General features: G+C 43.4%; 2 protein-coding genes and 1 long non-coding RNA gene across 4 annotated transcripts in view; 2 read left to right on the plus strand and 1 right to left on the minus strand.

The window, feature by feature from the left end:
- The window catches only part of LOC112006876 (serine/threonine-protein kinase ZRK1-like), a 43738-nt gene that overhangs the window by 987 nt on the left and 22735 nt on the right, over window positions 1-20016 (minus strand). The window lies entirely within an intron of this gene.
- Window positions 1744-5214, plus strand: LOC136064714 (uncharacterized). The gene is made up of 5 exons (XM_065766788.1): window positions 1744-1881; window positions 2821-3682; window positions 3778-3954; window positions 4036-4421; window positions 4498-5214. Exons 1-5 carry the CDS (start codon window positions 1744-1746, stop codon window positions 5053-5055), a joined length of 2121 nt encoding a protein of 706 aa, XP_065622860.1. The 3' UTR covers window positions 5056-5214.
- Window positions 17093-20016, plus strand: part of LOC136064715 (uncharacterized) — a 31557-nt gene continuing 28633 nt past the window's right edge. The window contains exon 1 of the long non-coding RNA XR_010626318.1: window positions 17093-17143. This is a non-coding gene — a long non-coding RNA (uncharacterized LOC136064715). The remainder of the gene's footprint in view (window positions 17144-20016) is intronic.

Below are 20016 nucleotides of genomic sequence, written 5' to 3' on the forward strand. Positions count from 1 at the left end.
TTAAAAGTTCTAGAAGAATCCGACCAAAATCATATACATCAGCTTTCTCAGTTACCTTGCCTGTTGCTTTAAACTCAGGGGCGCATAAACCAAAATGTCGAATGCCGTGAAAACCTTCCACGTCAGCTTCACCTTCGGGAATTGATACAGCAAAATGAAAGCAGGACAATTTGGGAACATCATTTTCATCTAAAAAGATACTGTGCATTCGTATAGCCATGTGGATGACAGGCCTTGGGAAGGCAGTATGGAGATAAGAAAGAGCATGAGCAATCTGCCTTGCAATCTTTAACCTTCTCTTCCACACCATCGGCTGATGTTGTAGTTCAGTAACATGGGAGACAAAAATTCGATCTGCAAGGACACCATTGGCGACATATTCAAACACCAAAATGGAATTTGAGTGTGGAGACAACAGCCTATGGGCTTTAATACATTGCTGTGACCACTCATTTGTGCAGAAATCACTAAATCATTGATGGCTAAATCGACAAAAAAGTATAATCTAAACGCTTAATGAGAACAATTCGTCCTTCAAGAGAACCCTTGTACCAATAAAATCCCATATGTTGACCAGGATAATTGTTGGTTGCTTGGCGGAGTTGTTGAGGGGAGAAGGTAGGGATGGGAATAGGCTTGGCATTGTGAACAAGAGAACCCTTATGGCTTGTTTGGAAGTTTAGAGAGAGAGGAGAGTAGAGGGAGTAGAGGGAAGGGGAGTAGTGGGGAGGAGAGTAGAGGAGAATGATTCACCTCCACCTTATTTGGATATTTTTAAAATTAGTAAGGGGGAAGAGAATAATTAGTCATTCCCTTGTGTAATTTTGTTAATATAATAAGTGGTAAATTAGGTAATTTACTTGATCAATAGTTTATATACTCTACTCCCCCTCCAAATCTCTCCAATTTGGGGGAATTAAAATTGGGGGGCTAGAGGGAGTCCAAACCCCTCCAAACTCCTCCAAACCCCTCCAAACTCCTCCAAACCCCTCCCCCTCATTCTTTAAAAAACTTCCAAACAAGGTAATTACATTACTCTTCCTCCCTCTACTCTACTCCCCCTCCTTTTTTAAACATCCAAACATACCATTAATGAGAACAATTCATCCTTCAAGAGAACCCTCGTACCAAACTGAGAACTCCATTACCAGCTTTTCAGAAGAAAAGTTATTGGTTGCTTGGCGGAGCTGTTGAGGGGAGAAGGTACGGATGGGAATAGGCTTGGCATTGCAAGAGGCAATCAGCTTCTCAAGTAACAGGCTTCCATTCTCATAAAACGCTCTCTCTCTTTGCTTTCTTTCCTCTATTCTTTTATTAAAGAAATGATATGGCATGAACCAACTCCAGCGCATAATAGCTTGAATGTGGAACGTCCTTCCTTTGCTCTCTTTTGTTTGTGCTCTAAATCTAAGTCACACTTAGGAACATTGGACCATTTTTTCTTTGTATAAATAGGGGGTCCATGGGATGAGGCGGCTAACAATTTTCTCTCCAAAACTTATATTGTAGGAATATAAAAGTTTTTTTATTGTAGACTTTTCATGATTAAAGAACATTACTTGCCAACTAATCAAACTAGAGTTTTTAGTTCCTATAACAATTTCACAACATCAAGAACAAACCTTAGTGTATACATTGTCAAATTCCATAGTCTCCTGTTACATTAAATGAGTATTTAATTTTTCTTGCAAAGTATTGAATAGTAAAGCTTCTGAGCCATAGTCTCAATTACAACTCTCAATCATGTTGGACTTTGATGATGCCGAAAATCTCACCAGTGAGTTGCACGACGCTTGTATGCTTAAAACAATACCTGCACAACAAAAAGGAAAAGACCTCACAGAGAGCACCGGTGTGGTGCCGGCCAAATACCCTCCGAAGGTCAAGTTAGAATTTCTTTCAACTCTAGAGTGCTAGAGAGGGGTTAATTATGCGTACCTCGGCTTATGAGGGTATTGGGGTTTTTATAGTAGTAGAGGGTAGACCTTTCTTCCTTGGAGTAGAAGTCTTTTCCTTATAGGAATCCTTATGCGTGTAAATTGCGGAATCCTTTCCTTATAGGACTCTGATACTGGGCGTGGAATGCAAGCAATTTCCCTAAAACCTATGCGTGGTGGCCAAGTCATGTTTTTCATAGAACCGTCGGCCTTAAAACCGTCAGCTTGCATTTTCCCCTTTAGCTGGGTTGGCGTCAGCCTCTCACTACGTTCAGTAGCCTAGGGGCTTCAAATTACCGTTAGTCAGACTTGGGGACTTCAGCCCGTCGGTTTTGTCTTGATCTAGTCAGCATGCATTCCTTCACGCTTGGCCTACAGCATTCGTCATAGCAAACCCGTCAGTCAGAGCAGAAGCTGACGGGTTAGGCTCACGGTACCTGCTATAATTCTTCTATATCAGTTGCCCCCTACTCCATATCTCCGTCGGCTGTACCTGACGGGTTATGGAGTTTGCATTCGTCACTACCTGTCCCTTTGATCAAGGGAAGAATTATTACTGCTGACACTTTTAGTATTAAATGCTAGGACAGGTGGCGTGCTTGGATTGGCTCCGTGTCTGAACGCGGGCGTCGCTTCGTCTTCCGTGCGTTTAACTTATATATATATGTGGCCCCCCTCCTCATTTTCACTATTTCGTTCACCTGATTCCTGGAGAGCACGTCCGTCACCCACATTCCGTCAGTTCTACCAACGTTTACGCCGTCGCTTTCTCAATCGTCACTCTAGAACTTGTAAGTTTCCCTTCCTTTCTCGCATGCTTTCAATTTCTTTTTTAAAGTGAGGTCGTCATTCTAGGTGCTTAGTTTACACCCGTCACTTGTAGGTAGATGTCGAGCGACGTGATCAGTCGTCGGTCCGCGAAGGAGCGGGCTACGACGAGGTGTTTGGTTCAGGCTCAAGTAGTGAGTCTGAGAGTTCCTCCTGGTCGTCGGTGAGGGAGACGTCAGCTCATGTTGCCGTCGAAGAAATAGAGGGTCAAGGAAGCGGCGGCCAGAAGGAGGAAGTAGGCGAGGAGAGTGAAGTTGAATTAGGTGGGGGGAGTAGTGACGGGGATGAAGGCGACGAGGAGTCCAGTGGAGGGGATTCTGCAGGTCCTGAGGGTAGTCGTCCCTTTATCCTTCCCAAGGACTGGGCTGTGAATAAATTTCTTCCAAAGATGACGCTTAAAATTTTTAATAAACTTCGTACCCGTTTTCAAATCCCTGATCATATTCCCATCCGTCTACCTATGGAAGGTGAAAAGTGTTATACGGGAAGAACTGCAGACGTTGGCATGTATGACGCCATGTTTGCTGCCGGGTTGAGATTGCCCCTGACGGCTTTGCACCGTCAGCTAGCTGATTACCTTGGCATCTCAATTAGTCAGATTGCCCCAAACTCCTGGAGGATTTTCATAAGTGCCGAGGTGTTGTGGGGTCGTTTAAGCGGAGGTCATCGTCAGCTTACTTTAGATGAATTCTTCTATTGTTATAGACCTCGGCACCTTTCTTCATCAAGAGGGATGTATCACTTCGCCGTCAGGGAGAAGGATTTAAGGCTGGTGTCTGAAATGCCAGATTCCAATAGAGCCTGGAAGAGTAGGTTCTTTTTCGTAGAGGGGACGGATTGGGTGTGCCGTCAGGATGAATGGGAAACAATTCCTCATGGTTGTTTTGACAATACTTGGGGGTTTGTTAAGGAGTCAGGTCTTAGTCGTCACCTTTTATCCTCGTCAGTTTGCCATATATATATTTTTTTTAACTTTGAAAAGATACTGACGCAGCCAAATTTTTTTTTTCAGCTTTCGCTCGTCCATCAATAACTGACGAGCAAGAAGACTTCATCCGTCGGCTTTTGGAGATACCCATAGGAGAGCGATCGTGCCGGGACTTAATTACCCTCGATACTCTTTACACATACTGTGGGGGTCCCGAACCAACGCCTGAAGCTCGTAGGTTGGAAGATTTTGCTCGTCACCGTGAGTCTTTACCCATCCGTCAGCTTTTAAACTTCTAGTCGTCGGCTTTCCCTTATGTTTGCTTTTGTTTGCTTTTTGCAGAAATGGATGTTGCTAAGGAGCGAATTAAGGCCGCTGCTGCCCGTCAGCGGGAGGAGAAGAAAGCTAAGGGTGAGGCGACGTCTACGTCTGCCCCCAGGACCGTCGCCAAGGGCTCCCAGAAGAGGAAGACTGACGGTGTGGTCATTCGCCCGCCGAAGAGACCAGCCGTCACTCCCGTGAAGTCGCCCCCTACGTCGGGTCATGGAGCTGGGAAGGGCGTCATGACCTCTTCTGGTCCCGTCCTGCAGGGACCTCAGAGCCTGCTGATGCACAAGGACTTTGCCGTCGAGGCCATCCAAGCCCTCATAAAGCCGACGGACATGGATCCTTGCGATCAGCTAGGGACGGAAGAACTGGGGTCGTCGGCCTTGTTCGACCTTTCTCGGGTAAGCCGTCAGTTTTACTTTGACTGTCGTGCCCAACTTTTTCTTTTTACTAACTGACGGTTATATCATTTTTTAGGCTTTGGTTCGTGTGAAGGCGCTGCAGGATCGGTGCGTGGCCAAGGAGGGGGTCGTCACTCGCGTTAACAAGCACAACGCCAATATGCGAAACCAACAGGCTCAGTATAAAGAGGCGGTGCGCATACTTAACGTTGAGCTGAAAGAGGTGAAGACGGAGTTGGAAGAGGCGAAGCGTCAGCGGCTCGAAATAGAAGGAAAGCTGACGGCTCTTTACGACCAGTTGGAGACGGTAGGGGCTGACGCTGTTGAGAAATTCAAGGCGTCAGATGCCTTTATCGATTCCTGTGGCAGTTATTACGGCACGGGTTTCGACGACTGTCTTAAACAGGTGGCGTCAGCTTTTCCTGATTTGGACCTTTCTGGCATCAACATAGATGACGCTCGGCCCATGACGCCTGCGACGGATGCCGTCACCCCTGGTGTGGACGACCCTGTTGATTCCCCCCCTCCTGAAGAGAGTGGGGTTGTATTGGCCCAACCCGCTGCGAACCTTCCGACGGCTGCAGCCACTCCCCCTATGGTCCCGCTTGACGAAGAGGAGCCTGCCGCGAAATAGAAAATTTCTTGAAGTGACGTTTTTATCATTCTTATTTTGTTTCATTTATTATTATTATTTTTTTTTTTTCTATGTAGAAGACAATCTTATTTAAGTGCCCCTTTGGGTACCGTTGTGTAATATTTTAACAGTCCCCTTTTTATTTAAACGCCTTCTTTTTTAAGCTTGGATTTGTTTATGACGCCGTCAGTTTGCGTGGCTTATTTTGCTGGTTTTTTTTTGTATGTTCTGAAACCAAGATTGTGGGCCTTCACTTTAATTGTACCGTTAGTTTTATTAAACCATTGGTTAACTTTGATGAACCCGTCAGTTTTTGATTATTTTGTTTTAATGATTGTAGAAAGTTTTGGCAAAATCCCATCATCTCGTGACGAGGTTATCTGCCTTATGGTCGTCAGTTTGTGTACTGACGGTTTCGACCTTCTTTAGACCGTCGGCTGTTTTGCTCGTCCATTTTTGGACCGTCAACTTTTTGATTTGGCCCTTTTTGGACTCGGCCATCTTTAGACCGTCTCCTGTTTTGCTCGCCCATTTTGGACCGTCAGTTGGCCTCGTCCATTTTTGGACTTTGGCCATCTTTAGACCGTTAGTTTAAAATGATTGTGGTCTTGACAATTTTTAGTTTTTTAAACTGTCAGCTTGAGAGCTGAAATGACTAACCTGGTCACCTTTTTTAGACCGTCAGCTTGAGAGCTGAGATGGGGTTTGGCCTATCTTTTAAACCGTCAGCTTGAGAGCTGAGGTGATCGATTTGGCCGTCAGCTTGAGAGCTGGAATGACTAACTTGGTCACTTTTTTAGGCCGTCAGCTTGAGAGCTGAGATGGGGGTTTGGCCTATCTTTTAAACCGTCAGCTTGAGAGCTGAGGTGATCGATTTGGCCGTCAGCTTGAGAGCTGGAATGACTAACTTGGTCACTTTTTTAGGCCGTCAGCTTGAGAGCTGAGATGGGGGTTTGGCCTATCTTTTAAACCGTCAGCTTGAGAGCTGAGGTGATCGATTTGGCCGTCAGCTTGAGAGCTGGAATGACTAACTTGGTCACTTTTTTAGGCCGTCAGCTTGAGAGCTGAGATGGGGGTTTGGCCTATTTTTTAAACCGTCAGCTTGAGAGCTGAGGTGATCGATTTGGCCGTCAGCTTGAGAGCTGGAATGACTAACTTGGTCACTTTTTTAGGCCGTCAGCTTGAGAGCTGAGATGGGGGTTTGGCCTATCTTTTAAACCGTCAGCTTGAGAGCTGAGGTGATCGATTTGGCCGTCAGCTTGAGAGCTGGAATGACTAACTTGGTCACTTTTTTAGGCCGTCAGCTTGAGAGCTGAGATGGGGGTTTGGCCTATCTTTTAAACCGTCAGCTTGAGAGCTGAGGTGATCGATTTGGCCGTCAGCTTGAGAGCTGGAATGACTAACTTGGTCACTTTTTTAGGCCGTCAGCTTGAGAGCTGAGATGGGGGTTTGGCCTATCTTTTAAACCGTCAGCTTGAGAGCTGAGGTGATCGATTTGGCCGTCAGCTTGAGAGCTGGAATGACTAACTTGGTCACTTTTTTAGGCCGTCAGCTTGAGAGCTGAGATGGGGGTTTGGCCTATCTTTTAAACCGTCAGCTTGAGAGCTGAGGTGATCGATTTGGCCGTCAGCTTGAGAGCTGGAATGACTAACTTGGTCACTTTTTTAGGCCGTCAGCTTGAGAGCTGAGATGGGGGTTTGGCCTATCTTTTAAACCGTCAGCTTGAGAGCTGAGGTGATCGATTTGGCCGTCAGCTTGAGAGCTGGAATGACTAACTTGGTCACTTTTTTAGGCCGTCAGCTTGAGAGCTGAGATGGGGGTTTGGCCTATCTTTTAAACCGTCAGCTTGAGAGCTGAGGTGATCGATTTGGCCGTCAGCTTGAGAGCTGGAATGACTAACTTGGTCACTTTTTTAGGCCGTCAGCTTGAGAGCTGAGATGGGGGTTTGGCCTATCTTTTAAACCGTCAGCTTGAGAGCTGAGGTGATCGATTTGGCCGTCAGCTTGAGAGCTGGAATGACTAACTTGGTCACTTTTTTAGGCCGTCAGCTTGAGAGCTGAGATGGGGGTTTGGCCTATCTTTTAAACCGTCAGCTTGAGAGCTGAGGTGATCGATTTGGCCGTCAGCTTGAGAGCTGGAATGACTAACTTGGTCACTTTTTTAGGCCGTCAGCTTGAGAGCTGAGATGGGGGTTTGGCCTATCTTTTAAACCGTCAGCTTGAGAGCTGAGGTGATCGATTTGGCCGTCAGCTTGAGAGCTGGAATGACTAACTTGGTCACTTTTTTAGGCCGTCAGCTTGAGAGCTGAGATGGGGGTTTGGCCTATTTTTTAAACCGTCAGCTTGAGAGCTGAGGTGATCGATTTGGCCGTCAGCTTGAGAGCTGGAATGACTAACTTGGTCACTTTTTTAGGCCGTCAGCTTGAGAGCTGAGATGGGGGTTTGGCCTATTTTTTAAACCGTCAGCTTGAGAGCTGAGGTGATCGATTTGGCCGTCAGCTTGAGAGCTGGAATGACTAACTTGGTCACTTTTTTAGGCCGTCAGCTTGAGAGCTGAGATGGGGGTTTGGCCTATTTTTTAAACCGTCAGCTTGAGAGCTGAGGTGATCGATTTGGCCGTCAGCTTGAGAGCTGGAATGACTAACTTGGTCACTTTTTTAGGCCGTCAGCTTTTGGATCTCGTCCACTTTGTGGATGGTCAATTTGTCAGTTTTTAATATCCTCTTATTTGTAAGTAGAAACATCAGTAGTTCTAAGTAAATTCCTCTTATTGCCATGCATCTATATAAAAATTAATTCGAAAACAAAGTCTACCCATTTTGGGCTTATTGTAGCAAATACTTAGGTAGGAAAAGAAAAACTGCCCTTTGGGCTTATTGTAGCAAATATTTGAAAAGGTAGTTCGTAGGTCTTGGCGTCATCCCATAGAGCAACTTTTGCTTTATGTGAACGTCGCCCCTACTGGTAGTATTTCCGTAGGTGTTCAGCATTCCATGGATGTGGTAGCTTTCGTCCGTCCAGCGTCTCTAGATGGTAGGTTCCCTTCCTTTGCTGTGCCGTAACCCGGTAAGGTCCTTCCCAATTAGGGCCGAGCTTCCCTTGAGTGGGGTCCCTTGCGGCGCCCATAACCTTTCTTAGAACGAGGTCCCCTACCTGGAAGTCCCTGTGTTTGACCCGGGAGTTGTAATGTTTGGCCATGCGGTCCTGGTACCGTGCAAGCCTCTGTTCTGCTGCCATCCTGACTTCGTCCACCAGATCGAGTTGCAGACGTATGGCCTCATCATTCTTTTTTTCGTCGTGGTTGTGCACCCTGTAGCTTGTAAGGCCGACTTCAGCTGGGACGACTGCTTCGTTTCCGTACGTTAGTCGGAATGGTGTCTCTCCTGTTGGTGTTCTTGCTGTTGTTCTGTAGGCCCATAGTATGCTCGGCAACTCTTCCGCCCATATGCCCTTTGCCCCCTCAAGCCGGGTCTTGAGAATTTTTAGCAAGGACCGGTTTGTAACTTCGACCTGCCCGTTTGCTTGGGGGTGGGCGGGAGAGGAGTAGTGGTTCCGTATTCCTAACTGTGAGCAGAAGTCCCTGAAGGAGTCGTTGTCGAATTGCTTCCCGTTGTCCGAGACTAAAACTCTTGGGATGCCAAACCTGCATATGATGCTTCGCCAGACGAAGCTCCGTACGTTTTTTTCCGTGATGGTGGCCAATGCTTCAGCTTCTACCCACTTGGTGAAGTAGTCAATGCCGACAACTAGGAATTTCAGCTGTCGTATTGCCGTGGGGAATGGTCCCATAATGTCCAACCCCCACTGAGCGAACGGCCATGGTGCCGTCATTGGGGTTAGTTCTTCGGGTGGCTGTCTGATGATGTTGCTGAACCTTTGGCATTTGTCGCAAGCCTTCACATAAGCTTCGGCATCCTTTTGCATTGTTGGCCAAAAGTACCCAGTTCGTACCAACTTGTGTACTAGCGACCTTGATCCTGAGTGGTTTCCACAAATTCCTTCGTGTACTTCTCTCATGACGTAATCCGCTTCTTCAGAACCTAAGCATCGTAGGTAAGGGCGGGAGAAACCTCTTTTGTATAGAACATCTCTGATCAGGACGAACCTCGTCGCTTGAACCTTCAGTTTCCTTGCTGCCCCCTTATCATTTGGGAGAGTGCCGTTTTTTAGAAAGGAGATTAACGGCGTGGTCCAATCATGCTGGGGATCGAGCTCCTGTATGTCGACCGCACTGATGAGTGGAGAGAGCTGTGTGAAGGCGAGTGTACTACTAATGGCGACCATGTGCTCGGCGGAGGCGGCTTTGGCCAAGCGGTCGGCTTGCTCGTTTTCGCCCCGGGGGATTTGCATAATTTTGACCTTCAGCTCGTTCATTCTTCTTCTTGCTTGTTCCACATACTTCTTCATTCTTTCGCCTTTGCATTCATACTCCCCGCTTATCTGGTTAACTATGACTTGGGAGTCGCAGTAAACTTTCACTTTCTCGGCTCCTGCTGCTTTCGCGAGGTCGAGCCCTGCAATCAGAGCTTCGTACTCCGCCTCGTTGTTGGTAGTGGGGAATGCGAGGCGGACCATACACTCTACCGTGTCTCCTTCGGGTGACTGTAGTACGATGCCGGCTCCGCCGGCCTGTCTGTTGGAGGATCCGTCCACATGTATGCTCCACTGCGGGGATTCCCCTGCCCCCTCATCCTCGCAGTTTGCGAATTCTGCTATGAAGTCTGCCACAGCTTGTCCCTTGATAGCAGTGCGCGGGCGATATTGGATGTCGAACTCGCTCAGTTCTATTGCCCAGAGTGTTAAGCGCCCGGCAGCATCCGGGCTACCCATTGCTCGTCGTAACGGCCTGTCGGTTAAGACAATAATCGTGTGAGCTTGAAAGTACGGCTTCAGTTTTCGTGCCGCTGTAACTAGCGCGAAAGCAAGTTTCTCCATGGGTGGATATCTTTCTTCAGCCCCGTGTAACGCCCGGCTAGTGTAGTACACGGGCTTCTGTATTTTCCCCTCTTCTCTGATCAAGGCGGCGCTGACTGCGGCCGAAGAGACAGCAAGATATAGAAATAGTTCTTCTCCTGGTTGTGAGGGACTCAACAATGGTGGGGAGGAGAGGTAAGCTTTTAATTCTTCAAACGCTCGCTGGCATTCATCGGTCCACTCGAAAGATCTTTTTAACGTGCGGAAGAATGGTAAGCACTTGTCCGTTGCTCTGGAGACGAACCTGTTTAGCGCTGCTATCTTGCCGTTGAGGCTTTGTACCTCCTTTACATTTTTTGGTGGTGCCATCTCCATTATAGCCCGGATCTTGTCCGGATTGGCCTCGATGCCTCTCTGGGACACCATGAATCCCAAGAATTTTCCTGCCGTCACCCCAAAGGCACATTTTTCCGGGTTAAGCTTCATGTTGTAAGAGCGAAGGGTGTCGAATGTTTCCCTGAGGTCTTCTAAATGATCTTCTTCCCTTCGACTTTTGACCAACATGTCGTCGACATATACCTGGACGTTTCTCCCGATCTGCTGTGCGAACATCTTGTTCATAAGCCTTTGGTAAGTTGCACCTGCGTTTTTTAAACCAAACGGCATTACCTTGTAGCAAAACAGGCCTTGGCTAGTTACGAAGGACGTTTTTTCTTGATCTTCATCGTGCATTTTGATTTGATTGTAGCCGGAGAAAGCATCCATGAAGCTTAACAGCTGATGTTGAGCTGTAGAGTCTACTAGGGTGTCGACTCTCGGGAGGGGGTAGCTGTCTTTAGGGCATGCTTTGTTTAGATCGGTGAAGTCTACACACATCCTCCATTTCCCGGAAGCTTTCTTGACCATCACCACGTTTGCTAGCCAATCGGGGTAGTAGACTTCTCTAATAAAGTTTGCCTCTTGTAGCTTGCGGACTTCTTCGGCTATTGCTTGATCTCGTTCCGGGGCGAAGACCCGCTTTTTCTGTCGGATGGGCGGAAAGGATGGTGATACATTCAGCCTATGTACCATGACGGAAGGATCTATTCCGGGCATATCCTCGTGGCTCCAGGCGAATACGTCCCGATTCTCCTTGAGGAATGCTGCAAGCGTTTGCCGAGTGGTGGGACTCGCGAGGGTCCCTATCCTAGTTGTCTGGTTAGGTACGGAGTCATTCAGAGGTATCTCCTCAAGCCTCTCGGCTGGCTCCGTTGCGCTCCGGTGTTCTTCTATGTTCATGGTATGGAGGTGGTCATCCATTTCCATCATGGCTACGTAACATTCGCGTGCGGCAATCTGATTTCCACGTAGCTCTCCGACCCCGTGTTCTGTTGGGAACTTGATCATCAAATGATATGTTGAAGTTGCCGCTTTCCACGCATTGAGGGTGGGCCGTCCTAGGATAGCGTTATAGGCGGACGAATGGTCAACTACGAGGAACGTCACGTCCTTTGTGATTTGCTGTGGATAGTCGCCGGCTGTCACAGTCAACGTAACCGCGCCCAGCGGAAACACCTTTGCACCTCCAAAACCAACAAGTGGGGCGTTTGTTGGAATCAGCTGTTCCCTGTTGATTTTCATCTGCTGGTATGCTGGGTAGTACAAGATGTCTGCCGAGCTGCCATTGTCGACCAACACTCGATGCAAGTTGTAGTCCCCTACCCGTAAGCTGACAACAAGCGCGTCGTCGTGCGGGTGACGTAGGCGTCGCGCGTCTTCTTCTGAGAACTCGATAACGGGGCTTTCCCTTCGGGCCACATTTTGCACTGGACCCGTCAGCTGAACGTTTTGGACCATCCGAAGGTACGTCTTCCGAGCCTTTTTGGACGGCCTGGTAGCGATCCCTCCTACGATCATTCGTATGTCACCAACGGGGGGTTTTGGTCGGTCGTTGTCTCGTCGGGGAGGATGTTCTGGAGGTGCTGGATCCGCTCTTTCTTTGCTTACGAACTTCTGCAATTTCCCTTGCCTTATAAGTGCCTCAATTTGCTGCTTCAAATCGTAACAGTCGGCTGTATCATGGCCGTGGTCTCGGTGAAAGCGGCAGTACTTGTCTCTGGGGCGCCTGTTAGGATCCCCCTTCAGTTTTCCAGGGAAGGTCAGCGCCCCCTCGTCCTTAATTTGCATTAGGACTTGATCTATTGGGGTGGTCAGCGGGGTGAAGCTTGTGAATCTTCCTCCCGGAGGCTTGGAACGCTTTTCGTCTCTTCGGTCTCCTGCTCTGGGCCTCTTTCTCCCTTGGTCTGGTCGCGCCTCCTCCTGCCTTTCTCTTTTCCTTGGCTTCTCTTCTCGGGCCTGCAACGCGTCCTCAGCATTCATATACTTAGTAGCCCTGTAGAGTACTTCCGACATGGTCTTTGGGTCGTTCTTGTATAGAGAGAACAAAAACTTGCCCTTCCGCAACCCATTGGTGAAGGCTGCTACAAGTATTTTGTCGTCGGCTTCGTCAACCGATAGCGCTTCCTTATTAAAGCGCGTTATGTAGGATCGTAATGTCTCGTCCTCTCTTTGCTTGATACTCATTAAGCATGCCGTGGACTTCTTATACCTATGTCCGCTAATGAAGTGTGTAGTGAATTGGGCGCTTAGCTCCTTAAAGGTGCTGATAGAGTTGGGCGTCAGTCGGCTGAACCATATCCTTGCGGGGCCTTTGAGTGTTGTGGGGAAGGCCCTGCACATAATCTCATCTGCCACCCCCTGAAGATGCATCAGGGTTTTGAAAGTCTCCAGGTGATCCAAAGGATCCTTCACCCCGTCATAGCTTTCTATATTTGGCATGCGAAACTTGTGGGGTAGGGGGAAGGAGTTCACGGCCATAGTAAAGGGCGAATCGGTACGGTTGACTAATTCGTCAAGATCACTAGAGACTCTCCCCTTGAGGGCGTTCATCATGACCTCCATCTGTTCCCTCATTGCCTGCATCTCGGCGGCAATATGTGGTGGAGTCGCATCCATGAGGGATGGCATGCTCACATGCGGCCTCTCCGGCCTGCTTGGGGCGTGGCTGCCTTCAAGTCTCTCCTGGTTTCCCCTTGGAGCGCTAATTTCTTCCTGATCTTCTGGTTGGTCATTTGGTGCTGCCTCCTTCTGGCGCAGCTGTTCTTCCAAGTCGAGGTTCCGTTTGGTGAGACGTTCCACGGCGGCACCGAGAGTCTGAACCTGTCTCTCGAGGGCAGTCGTGGGTGGTTCCTCTCCTTGTGCGTCATTAGTAGTTGCCATTAAGCGAGTGAGTACCATGCAACCCTTTGGTCCGGGAAACGATAATGTGGCTTAATTACCTAAAAGCAGCTTGGTCGTTCCCCACAGACGGCGCCAACTGATGATGCCGAAAATCTCACCAGTGAGTTGCACGACGCTTGTATGCTCAAAACAACACCTGCACAACAAAAAGGAAAAGACCTCACAGAGAGCACCGGTGTGGTGCCGGCCAAATACCCTCCGAAGGTCAAGTTAGAATTTCTTTCAACTCTAGAGTGCTAGAGAGGGGTTAATTATGCGTACCTCGGCTTATGAGGGTATTGGGGTTTTTATAGTAGTAGAGGGTAGACCTTTCTTCCTTGGAGTAGAAGTCTTTTCCTTATAGGAATCCTTATGCGCGTAGATTGCGGAATCCTTTCCTTATAGGACTCTGATACTGGACGTGGAATGCAAGCAATTTCCCTAAAACCTATGCGTGGTGGCCAAGTCATGTTTTTCATAGAACCGTCGGCCTTAAAACCGTCAGCTTGCATTTTCCCCTTTAGCTGGGTTGGCGTCAGCCTCTCACTACGTTCAGTAGCCTAGGGGCTCCAAATTACCGTCAGTCAGACTTGGGGACTTCAGCCCGTCGGTTTTGTCTTGATCTAGTCAGCATGCATTCCTTCACGCTTGGCCTATAGCATTCGTCATAGCAAACCCATCAGTCAGAGCAGAAGCTGACGGGTTAGGCTCACGGTACCTGCTATAATTCTTCTATATCAGACTTGGATGACACCTATCAACAACATATCATTATGAGATGCATAAAAAATTTGGAGTGTACACAACGTTTAGTGTGGATGAGAAGAAATTTCATCCTATTCCAATTGGTTAGGTTAGTAAGGGACCTATTCCAATTTAATGATCTTGAAATTTTGTATACAAGTAATAATCAAAGAAACTTCCACCTAAAATAAGTTGGACCTTTGGCAAGAAAGAAAATTGATGTCTAGACAAATCAAGCTAAGGCCAACCAAAATTGACCATATTCTTAATTTCTTATCTCTATTTGTTCCATGTACAAGACTTACAAACAATGCTTGGCATATAAAAGTTGAACATTTTATCTAAAGTCCATCCTCTGAAAGCTTGAGAAAAAAATTCATTTAAATGAACACAATATATAAATTATAAAAGAATCAAAGAAAAAATGTCAAAAATAATGAAAATTTAATCTATGCTTAAATTCTTATAAGGATGAACACAATAGCAATATCCTTTAAAAAAATAAAAAAAAATAAAAAAGATAAAAAAATCTATGCTTATTTTGTACGTATGATAAAGTCCTATCACAAAATTTTTTGAGACTCATGTTGATTAGTGATTAAGAGTTATAAAGGAATAATCATCAATATATATATATATATATAAGCAGAGATCTCATGTCGGAGTGCATGAGGTCTTGCTAAGTGACGCTCTAATTTTGCATTTAGCATTTTTTTTACTGTTACCCAAAAGTTTACATTAACTTATTTTACCGTTATCTCATTAGTCTCTCATTAATTGCCGAAGCTTACATCACACATTTCTCTCTTTTTCATGTCTTTTAGCATACCCACCATTTTAATATTTTAAAAAAAAAGCAAAAAATAATAATAATTAAAGACTAATAGTAATAACTAGCCAGATAAGGTATAGAGAGACACAAAAATGTTGTGGATTGTTAAATAAAACACATTATTTCACTACAAAATCAAAATGCATTGTTTCACTATAAAAGACCTGAGACGGACAAAACATTTGAAAGAGAGAAAGAGAAATCTAAGGGGCCGTTGTCTCCATCATATTGGCCTCCCACCACCATTAAAACGCTGAAACTCCTACAGGTTTTTTTTTTTTCTTTTTAAATTAGGGATTAAATATTATTTAGGTTTGCGTAATTTGGTTGGATAATTTTTGTTTTGGGTATATAAATAGAGAGAATATTTGGTACGTAATGTAAAACCATATTCTACCATGATTTTAAATCATGTATAAAACACATGCATACACACTTGCCCACACCATGTTTTAATGTCACACTATCAATGAGTGGAAGACAATGAGAAAGGTTTTTTTTTTTTTTTTTTTTTTTAAATACTAAGTATTTTTAACACACACACACGGGAAGAAGGGAGAATGTTTTTTAAAAGAAACTTACAGTGGTGCATATCCAAAATGACCTAACTCTTGGATACATAACAGAATTTAAACCTCTTTTACTCATACTCATTTTCCAATATAGGATTAACTCACTATTTTTTTCTTTTGAGATTACTAAGCATTTTTAACACACACACACACACACACGAGGAGAGGAGAGAATTTTTTTTTAAAGAAACTTACAGTGATGTATATCCAAAAGGGCATACTTTTATTTCATAGTATTTAATATGTGAACACAACACAAATTATTTGATTTTCATGGCCATGTTACACTTTTGCATTTATTTTTGGTTTTATGATTTTTTTTTTTTAAAATCTTACCTTGAGAAGGCTTTAAATATGTAGTGAAACAACAATTATAAATTGCACACATACATAACCATTATAATTATTCAATTCAAGAAATGAGTAAAAAAATTTTTTTTTGGAGGAATATTGTAGAATAAAAGTTGTTACAAAATGTCTCTCTTTCAAAGACCTCATGCAAGAGTGCATGAGGTCTTACCAAGTGGCACTCAAATTTTGCATTTAGTCTTTTTTTTACCTCTTTCATTAAGCTGCTTTTTTTTTTTTTTGGTTACCCAAAAGTTCACACTATCTTATTTTACTATTATTTCATTAATATCTCATTAATTGTCTAAGCTTACACCACACCTTTCACTATTCTTAATGTCTTTTAGCATACCCACAGTTTTAATTTTTTTTTTTTTTTTAGGGTAAGGACTAATAGTAATAACTAACAAGATAAGACTCTAGAGAGAGACAGGGAGACACAAAAATTTTGTAGATTGTTAAATAAAAGACACTATTTCACTATATATTACCAAAATAAAATACCTGAGATTAACAAAACATTTGAAAGAGAGAGAAGGAGGAATCTGAGGGGTCACCACCTCCGTTATATTAGCCTCCCACCACCATCAAGACACTGAAACCCCTACAAGTAATTGTTTTTTCTTTTTAAATTAGGGGCTTAAATATGATTTAGGTTTAGGTAATTTTGTTAGTTAGTTTTTGTTTGTGGTATATAAGTAGAGACAATATTTGGTGCGTAATGTAAAGTCATATTCTACCATGGTTTAATTTTAAATTATCTATAAGATATATGCATATACACTTACCCACACTATGTCTTAATGTCGCACTATTGATGAGTGGAAAACAATCAGAGAGTTGAGTATACTTTTATTTCATAGTATGGAATATATGAACACAACACAAATTAGTTGATTTTCATGGTCCCGTTACTCTTTTGCATTTATTTTTAGTTTCATGATTTAAAAAAATAATAATCTTACCTTAAGAAGGCTACAAATATGCAGTAAAGCTATTAAACCAATTTTTAATACCTCATAATATATATGTTTATTTGCTCTAATTTAGTTTATTTTTTCTTTATAATTTATGTACAACATTATTCAAAACTTTTTTACATAAAATATTACAAAATTATCTGTGCATCGCATGGGCAATTTACGGATTATTATTAAAAACAATACCACCACATAGGCACACACCACACGCTTTCCTTTTTTTTTCTCCACCCCCTTCCTTTTTTGTTTCCAGCCAATTCTTCCTCTTCAGCCTCTATACCATTGTATTGATTGTAAAAAAATTTCTATCTAAAATAATTTCAGAGCATCTAGGACCATTTGCCCAAAGCCTTTCGCATCGATCTGGAATTCTTGGAGCTTTGGTTTCGTAAGTTGTCCTAGTTCCAACGGTAGATTGAGAAGGTTTTCATAGATGTGAAGGTGTGTGCTAATGGTTCGACTTACTAGTCTCTGTGCATGTGACCAAATTTGGTCTGATTGTCTTCTTTGTAATTTTTTTTTCTTTGTTCAGATTTTTAGCTTTGTTGTTCTAATTTAATTGGTTTTATGAGAACAAAATTGTGGTGTGTTTTGATTGAGAAGAGGAGGAGAGAGATCTTTGCCTTCAAAAAAATTTCTGGGATAAAAAATCTTTTGATTCTGATCTCAAATACCACCGGATTTGGGTCGGGTGTCACGGGTTTTGAAACGTAAAACCGGCAACCGACCCGCGTGGGGTTGGGTTAGAGAGTTCGGACTCGCGTCCAACTGCTGGAGACTTGATCGGGTGGTGGCGGGTCAAGCTCGGGCGGGTGGTTGGGTGGGTTGGACAGCCCTAGTTATTATCATCATTTTTTTTTCAAGATCCAACAATGATCCAAACTTAAAGTGGAAGGAGCCCAAAATAAGAGAAGGGCCAAACACCAACTGCAGCAAATACAACCCAAATAACAAAAATTCTACTGAAAGAATCTTTCGCAGCAAAAGCAAATCTCAAAGGCCTAGTTGAAAATTTATTGTCAAAATACATAACCTTTTATAAATTCAGTCTCCAAAGATAACCCTGTGTGCCAAGTTCAAAAAGCTCTCAAATATTCCATTAGGGTGGGTTGGACAGCCCTAGTTATTATCATCATTTTTTTTTCAAGATCCAACAATGATCCAAACTTAAAGTGGAAGGAGCCCAAAATAAGAGAAGGGCCAAACACCAACTGCAGCAAATACAACCCAAATAACAAAAATTCTACTGAAAGAATCTTTCGCAGCAAAAGCAAATCTCAAAGGCCTAGTTGAAAATTTATTGTCAAAATACATAACCTTTTATAAATTCAGTCTCCAAAGATAACCCTGTGTGCCAAGTTCAAAAAGCTCTCAAATATTCCATTAATTGGGGATTTCACTTCTCAAACTGAGACTTATGACAATGTGGCTCCAGCCAATCCCTGGTAGAACCCTTTGCCACCATCCACAAGTTCTCTAAGACTTTTTAACTTATTCTCCCGACCTGTCCCACTGGTCCTCTCATCTGCTTCCTTCAATTTTTGCTTGAAATGCTACTTATGACCAATAGAATTTGGCTCTTGCTGCTTTGACTGTGAAGGAGGTGCTCCGTGTGGACCTAGGTAGATATTCTCTTCTTTTTTGGCCTGCAAAAGTGAAAAAAACACAGATTTTAAAATACAGACTTAAATACATAATCTATAGACAATATTTTTTTTTCCCTTTTCTTTGGTAATGAATAGTGTAGGATGACCTTTGGAGACGGAGGTTTTGAGGCTTCTACTCTGAAACATCAGTTTTACTCCGATCTAAGTCTCCTATTTCCAAGCTTGGAATCACGAATCCATCAGTGCCTGATGCATATAAAGGCCATAGATTAATGTCAGCACAATAAGAGACACCTTAAAAATTTTAGAGATGTTAAAGCTGATGACACCCACACAGACCCATTTTTTAAAAAAATTGATCAATCACAAAAATAGGTCACTGAAAAGTGAAAGAACATATTCATCATGATCACAATTACCATCACATCTACTCACTATTACACTAACATATAAGGTTAAACTACCAAAGCAATCTATGAATACAAACTACAAGGGATATTATAACAAGATGAAAACACTCTTTGTTGGGAATATTACACAAAGTAATAATGGAAGAACAAGATTAACACAAAAAACAAAAGGAAAGTAGATAACTTTGAGGCACTATGTTGTTTTCCTTAGACAATACTTGCCCCCCACACTTTTGTTAATAAACGGTTATCGCAAATTTGTCTCCAGGATACAACCAAGATGTTGGGTTCTACATATAGCAATTCTAGAGGATGACCACAGGATTTCTTGTGTTTCTCTCCAACTTTTGATTTTGTGAAATTAGTTTTTTCAAGAGAACATAAGTCTCTATTTATACCCATAGGGTTATGTTTCATGAAAAAGCACGTATGGAGAGTTAGTTATTTCATGAAACCTCGTTATGTTTCATGAAAAGACACATATAGAGAATTAGTTACTTTTTCATAAAACGGTTAACAAAGATTGAAATCTCGTTATGTTTCATGAAAAGGCATGTGTGGAGAGTTAGTTACTTTTTCATAAAGCGGTTAACAAAGATTAAAACCTCTTCAATCTTTCTCAATAGTCACCAGAAAATTTTAAAAAATTTCAGAAAATTCAGATTTCAAAATTTCACTTAGAAAATTCCAAAACTTGAATTTTCACTTTATGAAACTATATTCTCCAAACTCAACCATCATTATTACAACCTATCCTTGTATATACCTATATATACAACAATCCCCCACTAGGTTGTAATAATATATGTCTCACTTGATTGATATCCTATCGTGCATAATGGAAGGTGTCTTTCAACTTAAACCTCCCTTTAGTGTAATTGCTTAAGAAATCAACAGAGTTAGTGGTGGATTGGTGCTTAAATCAAAACTCTTATGTGCTGAAATCGAAAACAACACACATATGAGAACATCCACAACACATTTAGAAATCTACTGTTGTTAGCACTATTATGGCCTTGTGCTCTTCCCGGTTTAGTGAACATCTACAAGAGAAAACCCTTTTACTCTTGCTAGAAGCGACACCACTCTATGTTCACAAATGTGAAGTTCCTTCTTATGTCCCTGTTACACAGGCATTTATTCTTTATAAACTTCATTAAGAGTGTAAAACTCATTCTCAATTACATTGTAACAATCTGCACTAATCCGTCCTGAATAAGACACAAAATTAGTGCTCTTACTAACCACGTATCAATAGCTTGTTGTTACCCTTTAAACCTCTTTAGATTAAATCAAT

This window comes from Quercus suber, unplaced genomic scaffold, assembly GCF_002906115.3.
Source record: "Quercus suber isolate HL8 unplaced genomic scaffold, Cork oak 2.0 scaffold_745, whole genome shotgun sequence".
Taxonomy (NCBI): Eukaryota; Viridiplantae; Streptophyta; class Magnoliopsida; order Fagales; family Fagaceae; genus Quercus; species Quercus suber.

What these genes read in the sequence shown, in the direction of transcription:
- LOC136064714 (XM_065766788.1), top strand. Translation starts at nt 1,744, where the DNA reads ATGTTGGACTTTGATGATGCCGAAAATCTCACCAGTGAGTTGCACGAC. An exon ending in GGGGTTTGTTAAGGAGTCAG is followed by an intron (nt 3,683 to 3,777) that starts GTCTTAGTCGTC and finishes TTTTTTTTTCAG; the next exon opens with CTTTCGCTCGTCCATCAATA. An exon ending in GGAAGATTTTGCTCGTCACC is followed by an intron (nt 3,955 to 4,035) that starts GTGAGTCTTTAC and finishes TGCTTTTTGCAG; the next exon opens with AAATGGATGTTGCTAAGGAG.